The 23898-nt window shown below is 40.2% G+C and overlaps 1 protein-coding gene across 4 annotated transcripts in view; it reads right to left on the bottom strand.

The window, feature by feature from the left end:
* LOC120737659 (extended synaptotagmin-2-A-like) overlaps nt 1-21908 on the bottom strand; it is a 53467-nt gene extending 31559 nt beyond the window's left edge. Inside the window, exons 1-6 of one of the 4 annotated variants that reach the window (XM_040038494.1) lie at nt 21708-21908; nt 20117-20501; nt 3758-3799; nt 1613-1747; nt 1109-1185; nt 485-557 (exon numbers count right to left, since the gene is read on the bottom strand). In XM_040038494.1, the coding sequence (XP_039894428.1) occupies nt 485-557; nt 1109-1185; nt 1613-1747; nt 3758-3799; nt 20117-20494 (705 nt within the window). In that variant the 5' untranslated portion in view covers nt 20495-20501; nt 21708-21908. The remainder of the gene's footprint in view (nt 1-484; nt 558-1108; nt 1186-1612; nt 1748-3757; nt 3800-20116; nt 20502-21707) is intronic. The other 3 variants (XM_040038493.1, XM_040038495.1, XM_040038497.1) reach the window with 3 other exon arrangements.
* Between the last annotated feature and the right edge of the window lie 1990 nt (nt 21909-23898).

Raw genomic sequence — 23898 nt, 5'->3', positions numbered from 1 at the left:
AGGAGGTCTTAATAAAATAAATAACATGACTGATTTCCTGTCTCAGTTTTTGCACTTTCAGTTTTCAGTTCTATTGAATTAATGGACTTGTAGTTTGGGGTACAGCAGTGTGGAGGTTAGCACTGTCACCTTACACCACGGAGTTTAAATCCACCAGCCTTTCTTTGTGGAATTTGCACGTTCTCCCCGTGTCTGCATGAGTTTGCTCCGGGTATTCTGGCATTCTTTTAACAGTCCAAAGACACGCATGTTAGGGTCACTGGTTATAGTAAACAGGCTGTAGGTGTGACTGTTTGTTGATCATCTACACTGGTTATCTATACTCCTACTGGGCCCTGAACTGGAAAAGCAGAAGTTTGAGGGACTCGTTGTTTGTAGCAGAAAGTGTTGTGACAACGGACTTTGTATTTTTCATGTCTTTATATGGGATAAATAGGCATACAACTACTGACCTTAACATGTTGCATCTATCTTGGATTCGTACCTGTATACTTTTGATTCCAGCCCTGCAGTAGTACTTTTTGATGTCCACGTCAATTTCTGTATTCCCGACAAAACTGAAAGGAAGGGCGAGAAGAACGTAGAAGGGGATTCATGTGTGTATTCATATGAAGATAAAAATAAAAACTCATCATGCATTTATTCAGATTTTAAAGGGCAAGTTTACACACAAACCGATGAGAGTGCTGTACATCCACCATCCAAATCTATTTGACTAATTTGACGGTGACTTAATCTACATTTGATGTGTCAGTGAGCATTTCTGCATGGGCTCAAAAAACGAGTGCGTGGAAATGTTCCAATCAGGTAATACAACTGACAATTATTCCCAATTATGATCCTGAGAAAAAGGAAGCGCACAAAATGAGCACTTTAATAAACATTTACTGAAGTAACGAGTTTTCTCTGTGTGACAAACTAAACCACTTGAGTTTAAAAACTCATCAACTGATTCAGACCAAATTAAACAAACTATAGGTTTTAAACGACAGCCTGACGCTAAGATTTGTACATAAGAAGTCATAATTTGAAAGAAACAAGTGCAATTAAGATTACATCACTGGCCAAGTCAAGTGAATTCAACAATGAATGAATCTGAGCGGTCTACCTGATCTGCAGGTCCATGATAACCTGCCTCTTGTCCACATTTTCTGTGTAAACTTTCACTCCATTCACTCTCAGTGGCTGCAGAAAAAAAACAGAGGACATGACACAACGGAAATCAGACATGCAGTAAAAGCTTTATTTAATGTTTACTAGCTCTGCATAATTCTACGTGTGAGGTAAATCTGGGTATGTGGCGAAGAAACTTTCCAGTTCTGATTAAATCAGTTCATGCGAGTCAACGAAGGAGTCACAAATAGAAACATGCGATAAAAGATCTGAACACGTACACTCTGACAGATGGTGCTGCCTAAAACGTCCATGACACCAATTCTCCAGGATTTCCCACAAAGCTAACATCTAAAAATAAAAGTGTTATTCTACAGGCAATAAAAGCCTATAAAACAAAGTACTAGCTGGTGTATTAGTACGAATAACCCAGATTACAGAAGTGTCCTGCCATGGCCTTTTGGAGTGCATTCACAACACCGTGTTCTTATCTTGTCACCTTGTCGCCCATGTCAATCTTGGTGAAGCAGAAGGTGCTGAGATGAGGGTTGGCGCCCTTCACCGCCGGCTCGATGGTCTCTCTGAACAGCTTCTCCACAAACTGGCAGATAAACGGCCACATCTGCTTCACCGTCTGAGGAAGGGAAAAGAGAAAAACCATGTGGGAGAAAGAATTAGACAGATACAAGACATCCAAATCCCACAGCCCAAAATCCTTCAGCCCACAGCCTGAAGTCAGTCACTGAGCACTGATGCATGCAGCTGCTGGACAAGCCTCATGTTTTACAGCAGACCTGGTGAAAAACAATTACCTGGCATCTCTCTGCAAACGCTTGTGTGTTTGTTGCACTATACCAATTTAGTTCAAATGACAAACAATGCAGAGATCGGTGTACTTTAAACTGTCACTGTGTTTGTCATACTTTAGATTGTCTATACTTACTACTGCAATTGAGAAGCTGTTACCAAGACTCCTGTGTTTCTGTAACTACGTGTGCAGCTATTTGCACCATTTGTGCCCAATCTGAAATCCCCCTGATGGGCAATAAAACATATTGCTTCACATTACATCATATTACATCACACTGTATAATATTATACCCTCACAGCCATTACAGGTAAACATCAATCAAAAATATGTCTTACAGCTGTATTTCTTATCATCAGTGTTGTGTTGCCAACACCTTTTGCCAAACGAGGTCATTTTTATAGTCCACGGGATAAAAGAAACCACCCTGCAATTACTCTCAGCTGCTCCTTCACCTGACCTTCAGTTGCTGCTGCTGACGCATTAAAATAATATCACCTCGCAAAAATTCCTTGCGCAATCACAGCGAGAGAAATAATGCACTCAAACTTTGCACGACACTTCTGATTATTACGAGCATTTTGAGTCCAAGTGTAACCGAGTCTCCTGTCACATAACAAAACACACTGAATATGTCAGCATTAATAAGCATACACACCAACGTTACGGATGCCTTAAGAAGTTATCAGATTGTTGCTTTAACATCCATTCACTAAGCCACACTCAGAAATTTCACTACCACAGAAATGACTGAGTCATATTATGAGTGCAAACTTCCCTGTAAAATCCTCTAAAAGTGTAAAAATGCTGTGCCCTCAGGTGAACACTATGAGCTGCTATAAACCGTCCTTTGATTACAGTGACCAGGAGCATTAAAGGTTCACAGAGGTCTGATGTTATGGCAGGTGAAGTTCTGCTCATTATGACCTATTTGATCCAGATGAAGAAGCAATGAACTGAGCGATATCTGTTGGCAGCGGACGACATGACTTTTCAGGCTTCTGTACAGGAGCACGCTCCTCACTTCTGTGTTTGGGTGCGAAAAATGTAAAATCATCTAATCTGCCTGAGCTGAGCAACGCAGCTACATGTCAAAATCCTAATCTGAGGGAAATGAGGGAGTAATTATCCATCACATACATTCACTGGTGATCATCACATTTAATACATGAAGTGACATTTACAGTACATTTACTAAATAAATGAGGGTCTTTGTAAGAAATTTTTTTTTATATCCTAATTTAACATTTATTGAAACATTTAGCAATACTTTAGAAGACATTTGAATCCAATAAAGAGTAAGCCACCAAAGCCCTGGCTGTCCCTCACTCCATCCTCCTATGAAAGGGCCCATCTGTGTGGTGATAATCAGAACTATTGATTGGTAAGTTATGGCCATTTCTTTGCTTTAGAGGAGAATACCTCTGGTTTTTATTTGCCTTTCAAATGATTTTCTGTGTTCCCATAAACAGATGTTAAAAAGATATTTTCCTGCTCATCTTCATCCATTACCTTTTTACTGGAAGGACCTGTACACATTTACAGTAAGTGGTGCTCTTCTGATGTTAAGACTCACTCTCTCTCGCTCTCTAGTTCACTTTGCATCTCTCTCCTTCACTCTCTCCCCACCTCCGTGTCTCTCTCTGGGGAGGTGGAAGCACTGGGTCAGGGTCTCTCAGAGCTCCAGATTCAGATCCTATTTATAAAACCCTGCCTGCCTGCCTCTGCTAGCTGGCAGACTACTGTTGAGGATGTAAGGCGGTGTGCGAGTAGGTGTCTAAGCACAAAAATTAATTTAAATATAATATAAACAAAAAAAGAAAGAGGTGTGTATACCTTATTCAGCCATTCCACTCTTTCCACATCTGGATAATGGACCTGGAATAGAAGATGGAAATGTACCAGTTAAAAACACGATTTACATTTATTTAAACAGCTCTAATGGAAAGGTCATGCTTTTCTTTAGGCGTGCCCTCATTTGTGTCTCCTCTCCGTTTGCTGACATTACTATAGAGGACGCATTGTTTCTATACTTCTGGTTCACAAACTACATCACAACTACTGTAATCTGTGGCATGAATTTACAGGCTCTTACATTAGGCTGCAAGGTAGAAAACAAAGCAATGAAACTGTAAAAAATAACCTGTAAAAAAAATACATATTACATGCTGCTGGTCAAAGGTCAACGAGGAGATAAACAGTAAGGAGTTCAAAGGTCAGGCCACAAAAAAAATTACAGGAAATGCTTCAGTTTAGTAACTATGAAGCATACTGTAGCACTCCTGTTTGTCATCTTATGAAGTAGGGGTGGGGGAAAAAAAATCGATACTGTGTAGTATCGTGATATTTTGTTTGCTAATAATGTATCGATACAGGCACAGCAGAAATCGATATTTTGTTACAAAAAAGGTTTTTGTGCTCAGAGCATGTTGATCCTTTTTCTGAGCAAGAATCCTGACATTCCTTCACTGTCCAAATGTGTTTAACTTGTTTTTTTGGCAGCAATAAACATGACAGTTTACTTCTTTTCATTTAAGACATGTTTTATTTTAATTAAGTTTAAAACTTTTTTATTTAATGTAAAATTATATTTTGTTTTAATTTACTTTCAAATTCTTCAGTTGCTGAAGGGGCTGCATAGTTTTCATAAATTGCATAGTTCAGAATAGCTATAATTGTACCAGATGGTTGCATTCAGTTAAGTTGGACTAGACTGTAATACAAACCGTTCAGTTTGTCAACAATAAAACTGAAATGAGAGAAAGACTGAGTGTGAGACTTTGATATTAGATAAAATGAATATTGATAAAGTTTAACTTTATGTACAGAATCTGAATATCGCAAAATATTTTTAAAAATTGCAATAATATCGTATCGTGGGATGTATGGTGATTCCCACCTCTATTATGAAGTAAACCTTGCAAAAACAAATTAAACCATTTTAAATTAAACATAAAGCGCTTGCAGAAAATTCTAAGCTTGAACGATGCGCTGGTTCAATTTTAAAAGCTTAATGTTGCTGTTGAGCTGCACTGCATCACACCAAGGTGCAAAAACAAACAAGGAAAAAGGAAAGTGCAGGTCTGAGTTTACAACGAGGCTTCTTGCAGCATATCAGTGACAGCTCGTACCTTTGTTTTGGCATCGTGTTACCTCACATTCCTGTACTTTTCCCACTGATTCATGCCAGTTCTCTTGGCAGAGCAGCGAGCCACAGAGAAAACACCGTAATGAAGTGTTTGATGCTGCGTGTAAAGACTCACACACACCTCCACTTTTCACTCATCGCTGTTGATGTCAAAGAACTGTTCATGATAGAACTTCAGTTGAGTTGCTGAGGTGAAAACAAACCAATTGGCTACAACAGACATTTCTCTGAAAACCATCAATGTGTACATCATTGTTTACAAGACGAAAAGCCATCAAAGTAATTAGAGTTCTTCCTCTGGGGAACATGAACATCTGCACTGAATCTCATCCTAATTCATCCCATCACAGCTGAGACGTTGGAGTAGCTACAATAACTAGGGATTCTTCCTAACAACTAACTTGCTAGTAAATACAATATTACATGGAGAGCAAGAAAACACTTTAAAACACAGACTGTGTCAGCACTTTCAGCCCTCTTTTCAAACGTCTACATGCCTGTGCAGAATGAGGTGACATGTTCCACAATATGAATCAGCCTACAAACAGCTGTTCACCTTCCAGATCCAAGTGAAGCAGAACTGTGCTGCCGCCTTGAGATCTTCTAATACTCACAGAGACAGAAAGATGTTGTGCGAGTTGCTGCAAAACATCTAAAAAACAAAAAACTATAGTGAACTGACACACCCCATCAACACAATATGAATAATAAGCTGAATGGATTAGCATTAGCAATTACCCCGCTAAATGCCAAACATCCAGCCTATGTCTATGTATGTATTAGGGCTGCCACGATTAGTCGACTAGTCACGATTACGTCGACTATCAAAATCGTCGACGACTGATTTAATAGTCGACGCCTCGTTTGAAGCTTTGTAAGATCCCAAAAGACGCAGGAATAAGTAGTAGGATTTAAGAGTGTAATAACGGACTGAAACAGAATGTACAAGGATGCCAGCTGCCGTTAAACCCCGAAGAAGAAGAAGCTGTGTCCCAGAATTCATAGCGCAGCCCAGCTCAGTTTCCAACAATGGCGGCAGCTACTTAGTTTTAATATTACTCTTATTATTCTTTCTGTGACTAGTCGACTATCAAAATAATCGTTTGTGGCAGCCCTAGTATGTATCATATATAGTCTATTCACAGTAGGGATGGGTATCGTTTAGGTTTTATCCGATACTGGTGCCAAATCGATACTTTTGAAACTGTGCCGGTGCTCAAACCGGTGCTTAAAGAATGGAGAACACAAAATTGGTCCAAAAACCTCTCATGTTCAGCTGGTTTTTTGTAAAAAGATAACAATGTTAGCCTTTTCTGCAGCTATGGGTCATATATGGTATCACTCTTGGCTGGAAGCAGTGCTTAAACAACGGAAAAAACACAAACTTTGTCCAAAACCTCTCATGTTTAACTGTTTTCCACTTTTTCTTTGGTCATTTTAGCCTTTTGGGCCAGGGTGAAGGAAGCATCTGCCATCAAACAAGAAGACAGCCGCATGTAGCTATGATGATGTTTGCTAGTTCACCTTACATGCATTAATGTAATAACGTGGTTAGCCTACTCAACGTAAATTACACACGAACAACATTAAACTACTCACGCAGAGAAGAACGGCTGCTGCCATCATCATTTCTGCTACACTGGCAGGGCTAGGGGCCAGGACTCTCCTCTTCGGGTTTTTGGGGGATATTGCTAACTCCGGGTCCGATAACAGGCAACCCACGCACAGTAGATGTGCTCGGTGTGAGGTCTCGCAGCAAGCTATCAAATACGGCGCATTTCTGGGCTTTTAAAAAAAACGCTATGCGTCGCCAGCTGTTTAATCGGATTCTTGGTGTTACCTCCTTTGACAGTATCACAGTATCAGCTTAAAGCACTTGTTGCAGGCTGCTGAGTTTGCATATTTTGCTGTGAAGTACAGCCAGACTTTTGACCGCTTCGCCTTGGGCATTTTTAATCTGTAGCTCTGCTCTAAAAGAACGCACGTACCTGGGCCCGCCTACTATCCTCGGAAACGTAAAATTATTGGCTAGAAGTGTATCACAGCTCAGGAAAAAAAAGCACCGAAATAAAGCACCGAAATGTGCGCTGCTTTTCGGTCTGGTTACTACCGTTTATGTCAGAACCGGTGCCATCATGGCACCGGACACCGGTACCCATCCCTAATTCACAGGCTTCTTCAGTAGCTGTGTTCGTGGCTACTGTTGGGCAGATGGGGAACTGTTGAGCCCTGTACTTCAAAAAGAAAAGCAAAAATGTCTTCAGCAGATGCCATTTGGGCTCACTGCTCACGGTGAGAGCTCGGCTCAAGTTACCACTTACTGCTGCCATTAGGTATGGGAAAAAGGGAAAATCCAGCTAGCTTCACTTCTTTTCTTAGACTTCAACTTATTTTAGACGCATGCACTCATCATTTTAGGCTTGAAATGATCCGACTTCAAGCTACAGACCCGACTTGACAGACCTGTACTGCCATCCAGCCAGTCATGCTGGCAGCCTGGCAAAGTGGCTGCTGTATGTTTTCACTAAGTGCAGTATCATTTTCTGACAAATGATGGATGTCTCATAGGAAAATATAACTCAGAGGCTAAGTGCTGCGACATGCCGAACACCAGGATGTCAGTGCAGCAGCATCAAAGGACTTCTGGAGGACAGGGAGTAGACTGTGGCAGACGTGTTACGTAATGGGCACGCTGAGAGGATTCGGGAGAAACACTCAGGCCCGAGGCAGATACACGAGTGGCAGGGGCCACAAACAAAGTCCATTTAAATACAGGCTGGTAAGGCTCAAAGCACAAGCATAAATAAAAGGTTTGTCTTTGCATGTGCTTCCTCATTCAGTGTTTTGCATTTAAGTGTATTTGAATGCTCAAAGATCAAAGTCCATTTCACTGAAAAATGAAATTGACCAAAGCTGATCCTACTCAGGAAGTCGAGGACCAAACATCACAGCTAAGAGAGGAGTTAAGACATAAAACATATATTTGCTTATGTTCTTGTGATTCTCCAAAAGTTTCTAAGATATTTTTAATAAAACTGAAATTGTTATGTGTTCAAAGACAAATCTGTCTTAAAGTAGATCTTAAAGTAGATGTATTCACAACTGTTTCTCACACATGTAAAGTTGTACAAATTAAAGCATAGATGACCTGCGAACCATACGTACTTTGTGTTAAAAATGAACATCTAAATACATGAAAGCCTTCACAGAAATTTAAAGGGACAGCCGAGTGTCTTTATAAACATCTAAATGGGTACAGAGACATGACCGAATGCTGCATGTGTCGCATACAGAAGCATCACAGAGTCACAGAGTCTCACATGTGGCCCAACGTGGCCCAAGAAGCTATCCAAGTTATGCATGCTTTGCACACCATGACCATGCAGTCATGCATCCTACAACTGAAAAAGCTAATGATGGCATCACCATCCCACTGTGGATTGCATTTCCTATGACGACACCATTTTTCTGTTTGCATTTAATGAACCACGTGAACAAACTTCTGTTTTTATACTAAACCTGCTTGATGTCATGCTCACCATTTACTGCCAAGTGTATAGAATCCCATTTACACATGACAGAAGTGCAGCAGTATTGGTACTGATAAATCTGTTCTGAATTCCCTGATTAATTTCACGCGCCATAAAAAGATTAGGAAATAGTGAAAAGTCCATCTCAGTTTAGCCTCTGATGATGTCCTCAAAAGCCTTTCTTTCTTCAATCAACAACGCAAACTACCAACTATGTTCAGTGTTCTTTTACATAACACAAAGATAAGAAGCAGATTTTCGCCACTAAGAAGCTGAAACTATTTAAAAGATAAATTAGTGCTGTCAGCGTTAATCTCGTTATGTCAGCGCGGGCGTGCAGCTAGTATAGAAAATGGAAAGACGACAACAACAACAACATGTGACTAATGCAAATGACTGTTTCTCTGGTGTTTTTTTATTATTAGTGTTGTTTGAATACTTTCCCCTGGAATGTCACATGGTTTCTAAGAACCGGGCCCCCTGTCTCAAATTACTAAAACACAAAAAGTCAATACTCCTGTGGGGTTTATGGATAGCGAAACATCAGCATCTTTGAAGATGCCATTATGAGCAAAGCAGGCAAAAGGCTGATAGAAAGAAAATACTGCTACTGCATCCCATTGTTAGTTAGGCCACAGCGCTCCATCAGGGATTAAAGTGGAGCTTTACATGTAAGTGAAATACAAATCATTGTTTGTTTTTGGTGACAGTGTCTTTCTGCGAGTTATTCCAGGTTACACTTAAGGCAAAGCTGCTCCAAATATGGCCCTGACATGTCATTGCTCCATTCTTTCCTTAGTCCCAGTGCTAACCACATCTGTCACATAAACAGTCTGCAACTTGGCAGATGACAGAAAACCAAAACAACAGAGTTGGAACTAGACAAAAAAAGGAAAGTATGACTCATCTGGCCAATAAAAAGCCAACAGCTGAGGAAGCAGAGTTTACTTTTAGGGTAAATAACTGAAAGAAAAATCTAGATTTGGACATCTTGATAAGAGAGTGAGGGAAGTACAGCAAATTACTAATTTTCCCTCATTTATATGAATTACACAGGAAATTAGGTTAGGTACTAAAAAAACTGAGCATAAAACTATCACGAGAGAAGGACAGACTGTGTCTGAGGACTGAAACTAAAGGGCAATACAACATTTTATTTGTAACAAGAAGAAACATTTAATTTATGTAAATGTTTTTTTATTCTGTATTCAATAATGCAGAGTTCTCTAGAGAGTAACAAAACAAGGAAACATATTTATTTCCTCAATAAACTGGGAACATTTTCCTCTTTTAGAGCAACAATGGCAGCACAAGGTCCAGGTAACGGAAGGAAAATGATCTTTCACGATTGTTCATTGAATGTTTCAAGTATAACGTCACCAGAAACTCCCAACGACTGACCTCAGCGTGCTCTTCCTGCAGATTTCTCTCTAAATCCCCTGAATCAGCAGCGTGCACTTCAAATATGCATGAAGGAGCTGATAATCTGCTCAGTCCTCTACTCAAAGTTAAACACAGTCAGCAACATTCCATAGAGTAAACTGGGACCAGGCCAATTAAAAAGTCCTTGACCAAAACATCCAGCTCCAGGTACTCAAAGTAGGTTTGGAGAAGTAAAGGCCTTTATTTTATTACTACTGGCAGTTGTTCAAATTTCCACAAGAATACAGGTGTAAAACTTTGTTGCTACAAAAATCTCCAATGGTACACAAGTCCTCTGCCATCTGGGGCTTCCTCTGACCCCCATCAGCACCTGTAGACGTCCCACAGTGGAAGCAAGCTGCCAGGGAGTGATAACTGCATATGTGAGATGGGCTTAATGGACAAGAACACCTTCTTACTTACTTTCTTTTTGGATTTTCAAGTAAAATATTTAAAGTAGAAAGAATGCCGTAAAAAGATCAAACAATAATTAACAAAGTGATTTACGGAGAGTTGATGGGGATTAGAAAATGATTGTAATTTTTTTTTTACCATAATCAAGCTCTAATATAAACTCTGGGGTTATTTTAGCATGTGGAAGATAACACCATCATAAACCTCATCACAATAATGATAAAGTTTCCATTGACAGTTTGGACCACTGGACACTCCCAGTGTCTATTCATTCATTTAAACGACAGAAGACGTTGAAAGGTGGATGTGATGAGACGGTTGCTCCACTGACGGCTATATTTAGGCTGAAAGAGCAGGACCGACCATCATGAGGAAAATATGCATTCATAACTTTTCATCGCACTGACACATTACAGACACACCAATATGAGCCATCACTAATCGTAACTTCATCACAATTCATTGGTGTTACAAATAAGCACCTACGGGTTCTCAAAGTACTGGATAACTTGTGCACACTTTTAAAAATGGAAGGAAATCTAGTTTAAGCAGAACCATTTTCCTCAAAAAATGGCTAAAACAATTAATCAGTTACAAAATACAGTAAATAAAACATGTTTCCTGACAGCTGACAAATCACCGTTTCCCTAAATGTCAGCAATCAAATAAGCGAGTCCTCATTTATTTCAGTAAGACTTTCAGCAAACAAGCAAATCCCGCTTCGTCTAAATGTTGCGTTATCATTACTTATAATCCAATGATGAAAATTAGCACTGCTGTAAGCCTTCCAGACTTCCAGTCAAATCCTGTCTGAGAGGTTATACTGAGCAGTGTCTGTCAATATTTTTGTAATCTTATGGATATATTTCTCAAACAGGCCTTCCTGGATTGCGCTTCATACGCCTGCAGCGATACGCCCACACCAGCACAGACCTGCGCATCTTGATCTGCAGTTCTGCTTCCTGTCACCCTGCCCCTCTATACTCAAGAAAAACATGGATCCGATGTCGGGCAACATTTTTGGCTTTCGCCTTGTACAGCAGGTCTTCTGTAAAACCAACAAAGGATTAGCAGAAGACTGGAGCGTCACCTTCCGTCACGTGTGTGCGTGTTCATGCCAAAATGTGCGACATGGGCGAAGAGACTCACAGCACAACTATGCACCAGCTGTTAGGAAATCCTGACACTCCTCCCCAGCCACACCCCAAACACAAAGCATGTCTGTGTGAGAGAGAGCAGGGGGAGGTGTGGGAAAAGAGTAACAAATTCAAATAAAAATGATAGAAAAAATGAAACAAAAAATATATTTTAAAAAATCCTTCTACAGCAGAAAATTCTAAACGTTTGCTCTGTGTCCATCTGGCTGAATTCTTTTTGGAAAAAAAAGTGGATATAATATAAAAAAAAAAAAAAAAGTGGGAAGACGGTGACTCTGCACATCTATAAGGTGACAACAAAACAGGAAAATGTGCTTAGTCATGTCCTCTTTACACGACAGAAGATGTCGAAAGGTGGATGTGACGAGACAGTTGCTCCACTGACGGCTATATTTAGGCTGAGAGAGCAGAACAGGCCATCATGAGGAATATATGCATTCAGTTTTAATGCTGTAGGACAGCATGCAACAGCCCCTCTGTAGTCATCCACAATATCCTAACTTGGGTTGGGGCGAACGCACGATATTGCCTGTATGTCACTCAGCTTCACAGAAATTTTTGTTGCTGTTAAATTTTGTCTGTAAGCAAGTGATTACCTAACTGTTAGCCAGGATAGTCCTGGATAACCCGCCTTTTTGACTCTCAGAGTGACCATAATTTACAACTGATACTAGTACCTGACCTGAATATAGCAATTTAGCCTATCAAAAAGTCAAGATCAGTTTTCTGATAAACTTCTACACAAGCGGAAGTGTTTTTGCAAACCACAGGAGTCTAAATATCTAAAAGCAGGAAAAGTATCCATGTTCACTGCAGGTTTCAGAAACTCAGCTTTGATCAGGTCTAATTCATTTGCGTGTCTGTATCGAGTCAACATTGCTCTCTAATTTCTTAAAAATAAAGAGCCGATCCACTGGACAGTGCTGCTCTCTACTCCAACTATATTTTAAAAGAATAACAATAACAAAGCTGACGCATTCATTTTTATCATTAGGGGTGGTAGGGTAAATATTTCCTTCACGACTGCAATAAATATGCAGATTCAAACGCACCCAGATTGAGATAAACGCTCGCACTTTTTGCACAACACCTCATGTTTCTTTTCACAACTAAACAAAACCTTATAGACACCTGAATCAGGGCAGAGCAGCCGAGGCCTTTCTGTTCCTTCGCATTGTTTTCGTTCTGGGCTGCAGAGCACAGCCCCGCCCTCTGGCACTTCAAAAGAACAGGGAATCCCCACCCACCCCATGTCATATGAGCACACACAGATGAAGAGAGGGAGGAGGAGGAGAAGAGAGCCACTAGGACACGGAGGGAAACAGTTACACTGCAAATGCAGCAACTTCCTATGTCTGTGTTTTGAAAGGCAGAATGCAGTCGGGCTGCATTAAACCAGGTCACTGGAACATTAAGAAGAGAAGATGTTTGGCTGAAATTTTCCACAACGTTCATACTCATGGTCCCACCCAGGAATTACCCAACACAGCCAAATTCGTCTGACTCAAACCCAACCACAAATCATGAGCATGGTTCCAACCTCCATAAAAAAAGCCAAATATAACCAGAGTACTGCACAGTATATAAAAATCATACCATTAGTCATGCAAACGAATTCCCTCTCACTACAGTCTGACATGTAAGCAACTCCACAGCCATCTCATAACAACCTGTTTCACAAGCTTCCAGTTGATAGTAGCGTAGGTTGCTTTACGAAACAAAAGCATAGACTCGAAAAAGAGATCATATACGTCTCATATCAGCTTCTCGTCTCTGGCTCTGCATTTACAATCTTTCTCTTCACATACAAAGTCCTGAATTGCCAGGTTCCATCGCTTCTTGAAGACCAAGCACCGTGTTTTACAAAGAGTGAAGGTTGACTTGTGGTTTCTTTCCGCTGTCCGACGTCTCTTCCTTGGATCCAGCTCACAGTTTGGATTCAGGACACAGACACGCTCTCTCTGCTTTTAAGAATAAGCTTAAAACTGGTGAGCGTGGAACCGTGTTTTAGTTGCAGGCTCAGTTTGCTGGATGGCACACTCAACATTTGTTCATTAACTTGTGCCTGTTCTCGCCAGTTCTTATAGTTGTTCACCGTCTCTCTTTGCTCCTCTTCTCTGGCTTCAATTGGTCATGACTGATAGTTTAACAGCTTCACACAAAGACTTAAACAATCTTTGATCATGTGGTTTACCTTCACTAGGGTGTGCATCATAAAATACCCTCTTTTGCCATGAAACTGGCTGCACAGATGTATTTGCTTCTACAGCTACATCAGTTTATGACTTTTGCCTGAAAAAAGAAAAGTAATAATTTTCTCTGAGTGCACATCTCTTTTCAGCTCAGTCATTTTCTGAAGCCTCTGTTCCCCGTCCACGACTCCACATTACTGCTGGTATGTGGATTCAAACACCAGAAGATGACACAAATTATCTACTTGATGTTCTAATGGAAAATGGACACATGAGCTTTTATTCCGTACTCAGTAACAACCCCACCTGCTGGATTTCATTTGTGTGTTTTGATTCCTACAGGCTCCACCTTTGCCCCGCTGCTGTTCACGTTGGTCAACTTAAATGTAATAAATCAATCAAATCAGGAGTGCAAAACTCAACTCTTCGCTGTCAAACACTCAGACTGCTCTTTACACTTAGTTACACACAGTTGGCTTTCGTACTCTTTGCTATGTGTGCTGTCAAACACAGGGGGATATTTTTAATATGGTTAAACACAGAAACGTCACTTGCTATTATCCCTGCTGTTTTTCCATCACATGAACAATGACTCCACCAACTATTATTTCTAGACTTATTTTCCTGGTTCATGGTTTATACTGTAAAATATCAGGAAACAAATACCAGTGTGAAATAGTGGGATTAAGTCAAAAATATCAAGTTAAGAGTGTAAAACTGCCACACATGAAATTATGGAATCATCAACTGTTTTGCATGTTGGCTTGAAAAAAAGCTTTTTTTTGTTGTTATTTTAAATACTTAATCAATTATGGCAGTCAGCCAATCAGAGGAAAGCATGATTCAATTTAAAACACATAATGCACATTATCAGCTTGGTAAGCAAAGGTCCGAGTCGGACACTCAAATATCAGCTCTGTCTTTATCTCCACAGGAATTTGGTTCGCCTGTCCTAAACCTGCAGCCTGTCGGTTTACCACCCTGACCTAATTTCTTTGCTGTAGCGACAGGCATTTCAAACCTCTCCTTCGATCACCGCGCTCATCTTAAAAGCAGCCAGCAGTAGTCTGAACTTTTGATGTCTGTGTTTGAGGTCAACCCCTTTTGATTGTCATGTGATTAAAGACCATAAGCTGGCTGCTAAATAATAAACAGTATTTTAGGCCTGGTGGCAGGATCATGTTGAAATAATTTTGCTGAATGATTTCTGAATGATGCTGTCCAGGAAAAAACAAAAAAATAAAATTATCTTGCCTTTTAACATTCAGTAATCACATTCAAAGCTTTACAGGCTGCAGACTGTGAAAAGCAGAGCAAAGATAAGCAGCGGAAGAACAAAACATCTGATTTTCCAGCTTACGTGGATGAAGAGATTACAGGACAATGGAGTACTAAGAATGCACAAAAAACGGTATGTGGTGTCTTTCAAAAGCACACATGATAGTATTGTTGCATCAGTCTAGTACTGTCGTATCACTTTCTGCCATTGTTTACATTCACAGTGGATGATAAAAATGCCTTTTTTCATCTTACAGGTTTTCTATAGTAAAGATATACGAGCCATGAACGATAATTAGGTTACCATAAGTTTTTTGAGTGTTTATCAAAAAGTCTGCGCCATTGTTAATTTCAGACCTCAATCACTAATGTCTTAGTCAATCTTACATGTTTAGTAGCATTTTAGATAATGAGATGAGGTCTTGTGAGCGTGCTGTGGGTCAGAGTGGGACGTAAAAATCCCCTTTTAACAGGAAAAACCTCCAACAGGACCAGGCTCACGGAAAGCAGCGATTTACTGGAACCAGCTGGGGGTAAGGGGAAGGAGGACAAAAAAATCCCCAAAAATCTAATCAGACAATTTAATCAACGTCACCCAGCTGGACATTGACATCTTAAAGAAACTAAAAAAAGGCAAAGTGGCCTGAGTTAAAACTAGTTAGAACTCAGAGCCAGTCGCAAAACAACAGCCTCAAATGAAATAGGTTTATATCCTGTTATTTGATCAATTTACAAACTCTGATGTAAGTTTAATAACTTAGTTTGTTATGAGAATATTTTGCATTGAATCAAAGTTTATTCTATGCGCTGGGAGTTATTTAATATTGCACAACAGAATATAAAAGGGTGAGTATTTGTTTGAAATAGCTGGTAATGCTTATAACACATGTAAACTGTACACATCCTCATAGGAGTCGAGTGCAGTTGTCAGAGGAAGTTGAAAGAGTAGGTTCACTGTACTGGAAGTACATAATCATAAACCCTGATTTTTATTTATCTTGAATTTTCTTCTTAACTTTTGCTTCCTAACGACATCGGCCTCTAAAATCCAGTCTCACTCAGAGTCTTGACCGAGTTAAATTCTGCTGTAAACTCCAAAAGCCCTGATACGACAGATACATCTTTTTGTGTCCAACGATGCTGAGAGAACAAGGTGAACAGTGTTGGTTTGTCTTCAGAAAGATAAAACTGTAGCATTATCCTCCGGCATTCTTGGCCTGCTAACTATGAGCTGGTGCCCACACTGCCTATCAAGCCTCATTCCAGGCATATTTCCTAGGAGGGTGAGAAATAGTAGACAAGTAGCTCCAACAAAATCTATACTTCACAGATGATCACAGCTATTTCACTGAATATTAAATTAATTCACTACTGAGGTTCAGGTTTGCTGCTTTTATAAAAACAACGATTAACCAAGAACACTCAGACTTCTTACATGTGAAGATTTGATACATTTTTCCAATATCCATGTTTTGCTGTGTTGGTTAGACAAAATAAGCAATGTGAATATATCAACTTCAGCTTTGAGAAGGTCATTCTATGTACTAACTAAATAATCTCTAGTTGCATCCCTACTTAAATAACCAAGAGTTCACGTTATCTTTGCTCCCGTGTGCCTTTCTGACACTTTGCTTTCAAAGCATGGGAGGCAGAGCCTTCAGTTACCAGTTATCAGTTCCTCTTTGGAACCAACTCCCAGTTTGGATTTGAGAGACAGACACCCTTTAGATTTTTTAAGAATAGGTTTGAAACTTTTCGATGAAGTTTATAGTTGAGGCTGAACCAAGTCACCCTGAATTCTCACTTATTTATGCTACGATAAGCTTGGGCTGATGCAGGACTTTCTTCCTGTCTGACAGAAATACTTGAACAAATTAACAATTGATCAACTCAAAAAGAAACAACCCATGTTTCTAGTTTCTTACATGCCCAGATTTTGGTCTGCTGCTTAAATAATGCAGCCTGAAGATTTAATGTTGTCCTTTGAGAAAAGAACAAGCTAAGAAAACTGTTTCGCTTTTTTCCTCTGTGTCGTCTCAGGACTCACAGTGAGCTCCTAATCATTTAGTTTGGAGGTTAATGTGACATAGGTGACGTAGATAAACTGTCTTGTATGACAGGCAGTGACAGACCGTGCCTGTTTCAGAGGTCAAAGTTCACAGCTGATTATGTCCCACTGATGCCGATTATCACTGGGATGTGTAAATACTTTAACATCCTTTCACTGGTTTCACATTTTCTTCTTAAACACAAAGTTACTTAAAGGTTCCACAGTGTCACACAGAGAAAACGTGCGGTTTCCACACAGCTGCTCTAATCCACTCATCTTTCTGCGTGCAGGTAAGCTTTTATTTTTCACCTATTGTTATTGCCGGGCATCATTTTTGTGTGACAATGGCTGTGTTGATGGATTGCTCTGTGACGGGAGGGGGGCCGTGTTTGGGTCTGCCTGGCATCCTGCCATCGACTCAGCCTCTTACAGTTCCTACTCTGGCATCATCATCGATAATAGTAAATGTGACAGAAAAACAGAAGCCTCTTCACTACAGTGTCAGCGGGTTTCACATCACAGAAGCCTTGGAAAGGATGGCTGATGAATTGTGCAGTTTGCAAGTGTGGAAAAACACAGGTATACAGTGTGACCGTTTGTTACTGTTAACAATAAGTGACAGCTATTTGTTAATCTCTTATTATAAACAAAACAGGGTTGAAGAATTGGATGAATGCTTTAGTATTTATTGGACAATTCCTTTGTGTTATTTTTGTACCTGCTTCGTACTTTAACACACAAAGAAGGATGCGCCTCATTTCTTTTTGTTGTATTAAAGGAGAAAGGAAGGCTGAACACAGACAAGAGTGGAGCTTATCTTCATGTAGAACTATTAATAGTGAACGTAATATTGTAACTACTGCTACTACTTTCTGAGCTAACAAGCGATCCTTGAGCCCATGCTAGGTAAGTCAGCCACGGTCTGCTAGCATAAAGTTTGGACACAAGAGCTTTTGTATCTGAAAAATGAAGCTAATGTAAAAAGTCCCTTAATATGAATTCTAATGGCCAGCAGGCGTTGACTCCTCTGGTTGCACAAGTCTAATTGTACAGAAGTCTATGGGAAGGCATGAATTTGGCTCAGCTGATCGATGACCTCAGTAATCACATTTCTAATAAGTTTATGGTTTCATTTAATGGTCAGCATGACACTTTTTTGTTGATCATTTCCCCCAGTCAAAACGGGGGAAAGTCAAAAAGAAAGATTGATAAGTCACTACAGGAGGAGCATGCAGTGCAGAGATCTATCAAGTCCTCATCAGGATTCAAAGACACACACCAAGGTGCTCAATATGCTAATCAGGCCATTGATTTTTTTCTTAGAAAAATCAGTCGCTTTTCTGTCATTGTTTTCCCAACATCTCACCAACGAGTAGTTACAAAAAGCTTTCCTCCTCCTTGAGCCTAGTCCTACCACAGAGTATTTCCTGTTAAAGAGAAGTTCTTCCTCTCCATCATCTCCAAATTCTTGCTCACAGGGTCTCATCAGATTGTTGCCCATCTAATATTTTGGTTTTATCAGAATAAAAACAGAATTGAACTGAAGTACATTATGACATTTTTAAACCCAAAAGGATACTAGACGTCAGAAAGAACATTGACAAACTAGACAATCAATGAAAACAAAAATGATATTCTCTCAACATCATGACCACATAAAACGATGCTTTCATGTGACCTTCTGCAGTAAAGGAAATTACAGACCGTGATATTACGTTTTTTTATGGATTTCGTTAAGCTTGATAATGAGAAACGAAAGAAAAAGCATCATGGGAGAACACTGTGCTCTTAAGGATTATCTGCCACCTCGGGCCAAACGAACAAATTTGCAGAGTTCACATCGTTTCTCAGTTCTCATTGGAACCTGTGTGCACATGCCCAACACTAATCTCCATTCCTGGTATAATGGGAAATAGTAATGTCATATTTTATAAGCAAAGATCAAGTAAATGGAGTGACAGCTATGTTAAAGACGTGCAGTCAGTCTGCCTCCTGCTTTTACACACTAATTTCGTAACAGACAAATACACCAAACATCTCAGGAATGAAGAGAGAAATTGAAAAATAGAACAGGTTTGATGACTCTCCTAAAAAGCTTCAGGGGCACACTGGGTTGTGAAGTCACACGTCGGAGATTAATTGGCTGACATCTCCAACTTCTTTGGCCATTTAAAAACACTGAAATGAGCCTAATGCTGACTAAATCCTAGGACTGATGATGTGGACCGTCAACAAAAGGGCAGAATGTGACCTTTCCAGGGGCTATTTATGAGGCCAACATTAACAAGCAACAAAATTTGTTTTGCCCAGTCAGGGTTTCAAATGTCAGACATGCTGCAGTCTGGATGCCATTTTGATCATTCCATGGACAATCTGAGAAATACCTCCTGGAAGGTGATGCAACAAACAGCAAAAACAGACAATGTGTGCACAACCTGCCCTATATGTAGGTGATGTGCAGGACACAGGAGACAGCAAAAAAGTGATGCCTTCATGAAGACCTAGCAGAGATTCAGCCAATAAAATCTATGCTATTTGCAACTTTTATGCATTTTATTATTGATGCTCAGGAATTTAAGGGAAATTAAATTAAACTTTATGGCTTAAACTTCTGGTCAACCAATCTGCAATAAACTGCAGCAGTCTTTCCTATGAGAAAAACAAATGCCAATACCGTTGTATCATCTTGCACGCAAGACTTCAGAAAATATCCCAAACATGGAAATTACAGGGCGTTTGTCTGATCCTTTAATTTGACTGGACACACAAGCATGTGAGCTGGGATGTCTGTCAAGTATTTTGAGTAAAGAAGCAAAAAGAACACAAAACAAAACAAAAAAATCAGTGGGCAGAGCTGCAGGGAAATTAGTCATCCATGTCAGCCATCTTGGCAGACATCCTATATTTGATGTTGACTGTGAGAACTCCTGAGAGAATAGGAAAGCAAATAAACCATAACAAGACTGTGATAATATACGGACTACAACAACACTGCGGTACATACCCATGGTGGCAGCTCTGTGGTTGGCACATTTTGCTTCACCGCTTTCTCCTCCTGCTGCAGGAACGCTAAGGCCCGGTTTATCCTGTAGTCCCCGTTGCCATAGTTCTTCCTCCAGTAGAAAAGCATTGCAAGTCCAATCAGAACCCAGCTAAAGCTGAATTCAAAATATCCCAAGATGTAGATAGGAAATATTAGGGCAAAAGTCTTGGCAAAGTTAATCCACATCTGAGTGACATCTGTCAGGGATGATTGCTGCTCTTCGGCCAGCTCTTCTGGGGACAGAGGGGGGCCCATTGTATTTGTGGGGGTGTTAGGTGCTGCAATGGGCCCATTGGCTTTGGCACCCTCTCCCGCTGGACCGTCCATCTTGTTACTCATTTCCCCTCTGGAAAAACAGTAAATTACAAGAAAATGTTAGTGCTTATTCACACGCTACAGAAGCAGAAGCAGACAAAGCGCCAACTGTTTTTTTTACTACAATACTACAAAGAAAAGGCCTTGTGGCTGCAAGATTTCCATCTCCATAAACCAAATTATAAGAGATGAATGGAGACACAGTTATGCCCAAAGGAATAAAACAACTTTAAGCTTGACAGTGTTACAAGAAACTGAGAAATGATCCCCTCAAATGAACACCAAGATTGCTATGTAGTCATCTCTTTTAATTAAGAATTGACTTTAGTATTTAAAACTGGATGAGAAATGATGGTGAAAGAAAAGAATCCAGTAATAACAACCACGATTTCTATGTTCAAAAGTAAACACTAGAAGGTTTTCGGACCAAGTATAAAAAGAGTAACATTTATTTTGATGTAAAGCGCTGGTATATATATATATAAAAATGCCCAATTTAGTAGTAATAGGCCTTCTCCAGAGGATCCATGTTGTCTTAATTCCCCTTCAACAAGCAGGCTGTAGTAGCCTGGATGCAAATGACAGAAAAATACATTAAAGCTGCAAACTAATCCCCGTTAAACAAATCTGTACAAGACAAGAAAATCTTCTTCTTGGCCTGCAGTGTAAATCAATACAGACTACAGGCTAAGCTGTCGTTTATCTTTTTCTCTTGCACAAAACTCCCTTACAAAAATGCCATTTTTTTGTCTCTGAGGAACAGGGGGAGAGTACGCTTTAGATAGAAACGAATTCATTACCTGTGGCAAAACAATTAGAGGCACTCTTTAATTCGGCATATATTCATTGCATCCCCTCGTATGTCTACGGGAGTACTTCAACTTTGAAAAGTGCCTCACCCGTCCTCGCTTCAGCCTTGCGCTGCCAAAACACAGTGCAGTGGCTAGCACCGACAAGTGTGAAGGCGTCATTAAAGTACACTCTTTACTGCTAAATGTGTTATTTTATGTGGCTATATGCGAGCCGAATAAAAGAGCATCAATGATTAAATCAGAGTGTAGTTACACGATTCATAAAAACGTACATAACTTGACTGTTAAATAGTGCAAGTCTTAAACCCTCATTTCTTAGATGGAGTCTGACGCCCCAGAGTGACACGTATTAGGGCTAGGACTTCACCTACCAGTAATACGTGCATCAAACACCAACGAAAAACAACTTCTTTTTCTTCCCTTACCGCCAAGGAAGCGTCACACTCACCGGTATCCACCTGCGACATTCGCTGCTCCTTGAAAAATGAACTAATAATCACTTTGTCAGCTTCGTCCACTGCATGCCGAGCAGCTCAACTCTTTCTAACCCTGCTCCCCGTCAGCACATCCTACTGTGAGGGCGAGCAGTTCGCCTCAGCAAGCCTGCAGGAAACTGTCATCGCGGGAAAGAGGTCAGCCTCCTTCAGGGAGGGAGCTTCAAACTGCACAGCACAGCAGCAGACACGGGTGCCACCCGGTGGCGGAAAATCCACCACAGACATCGAAAGAAAACTAGTTTTAAATGATAAGATTCAAGTTTAGAAAATAAAATTTAAAACAGATTTAGTTTAGCATGTTGAACTGACCATTTTACTTTCTCTATTTTCATAAATACAGTGCTCACAGATAAAGTGATGCGATTTTTTTGTCAGTTCAACGCTGGTTTATCGTTGTATATATAGAGAAAAAGTGATTGTATAAAATAGTGACTATTAAAGTGTCACATGCCTAATCTAGATTTAAAGCCCTCCTTGGCATTTCCTCCCCGGTCTAAGTCCAACTCATATATTCAACCATCAGGGTATAACGTTACGTGGCTGCAAGGAGGAGAAAACTGAAAAGGCAACTAAAAGGTGCCGACAACGCCACCTGGGGGTGGGGTTCACCCCAGGAAATATTAGATTAACCAGTGCAAAAGTTTTTGCGAAGGCACACAGGTTTGTTATTGACAAAGACAGAGGCGCGGCAATCATTCATTTATTAAACAAAATAACTGAAAATTAAGTGGCAGACTACAAGACATTTAATTAAAACACCAGATATTGCTTAAAAACAACAAAATTAATTGATCAATGCAGTTAAAGACAGGCAACTCGGAGAGGCCAGGGAGGAGTGCCCAAGGGTTGCTACCAGATACCCGAGATTCGCACTGCACTTCTCGCTGCAACTTAAATGGGGTTTTATGCTCATATTCCGGTGTTTACCCTCAAATGCATAAGAGGAAACCTCACCAAAAGTGCTTAATCTCCCCCAACATACTGCAGACAAAACCCTTCTTGAGTTTCCTAGACTTAGTACCAGTCAGCTCAGCTATTAAGCAATGCAAAGGAGCAGCCAACTAGGCAAATCTTTCAACAAAACAGCAATAGTAGCTTGCAGAGCCAAAGAAGGAACTCAAATCCACTTAGAAACGGTTTCTATTTTATTAGTGTCTGTAGGCACACACAAATAGCTTGAAAAAAGGAACACTGTTCCAACTTTACTTTGAGACCTTCTTACTGCAGATGGCCCAGAACAGCTCACATGCTCCTCTACTGTAGAAAGAACACAATGACATCATCCAAGTAGAGCAGTAATGACTGCTGGTCCCCAAATATGCTGTCCCTTAATTTCTGAAATGTACTCGGGGAATTACACAACTTAAAAGGGCATTATAGACTATGTGCGCGTTAGCATATGCTACTTCCGGTGTGGAAACTCCTGTGGGGAGCTTTGTTTCCGGTGTCCTATTCGCGCCTTGTTTACGGTCCAAAACAAGTTAAGCAAATGAATGAATCGAGCGGCGATTTACATTTCTATAGATGTCTTGGGCATTTACCCAATATATCTGTAAATGATGTTCATCGACTTGTCGATATTTTTCCCCCGGGCCTCAGAGCAAAAGAGAAAATGGATTCAAATTTTATATTTCTCAGTATCTGTAAACAGCGGTCCCTCGTTTATCGCGGGTGTTATGTTCTAAAAATAACCAGCGATAGGTGAAATCAAGTAGCCAATTTTATTTTTTGACTGTGAAAAACGTTTCGTGGACATCGTGGACATACAGTACAGCACTTCAGAGTCACACTGCTAGCCATGCAGCGATTCTGTACTGTACAGGAGAGACGTCAAGGAGGAGCAACGATCAGGACGCAGGACACAATGTGATGTAAAAAAAAAAAAGGCATGCAAACTTGCACTAAAAAAAATCTGCGAAACAGTGAGGTGAAAGGTGAACCGCGAGGGACCACTGTAGTTTTGAAGGTAAGTCACAACATACCCTTCATAAATGCTAATGTATAGAAACCCTTACCAGCAATCATTAACTTTTTGTGTGGCTTTTTTCACGGTTTGTTAACATGCTGTGTAGGTGTGTACCTGACTAGCTGATATCGACATAACGGGGGAAACATCTGG

The sequence above is a fragment of the Simochromis diagramma genome, unplaced genomic scaffold (assembly GCF_900408965.1).
Source record: "Simochromis diagramma unplaced genomic scaffold, fSimDia1.1 OVJJ01000247.1, whole genome shotgun sequence".
NCBI lineage: Eukaryota > Metazoa > Chordata > Actinopteri > Cichliformes > Cichlidae > Simochromis > Simochromis diagramma.
This window is presented reverse-complemented; position numbering and strand designations above follow the sequence as displayed.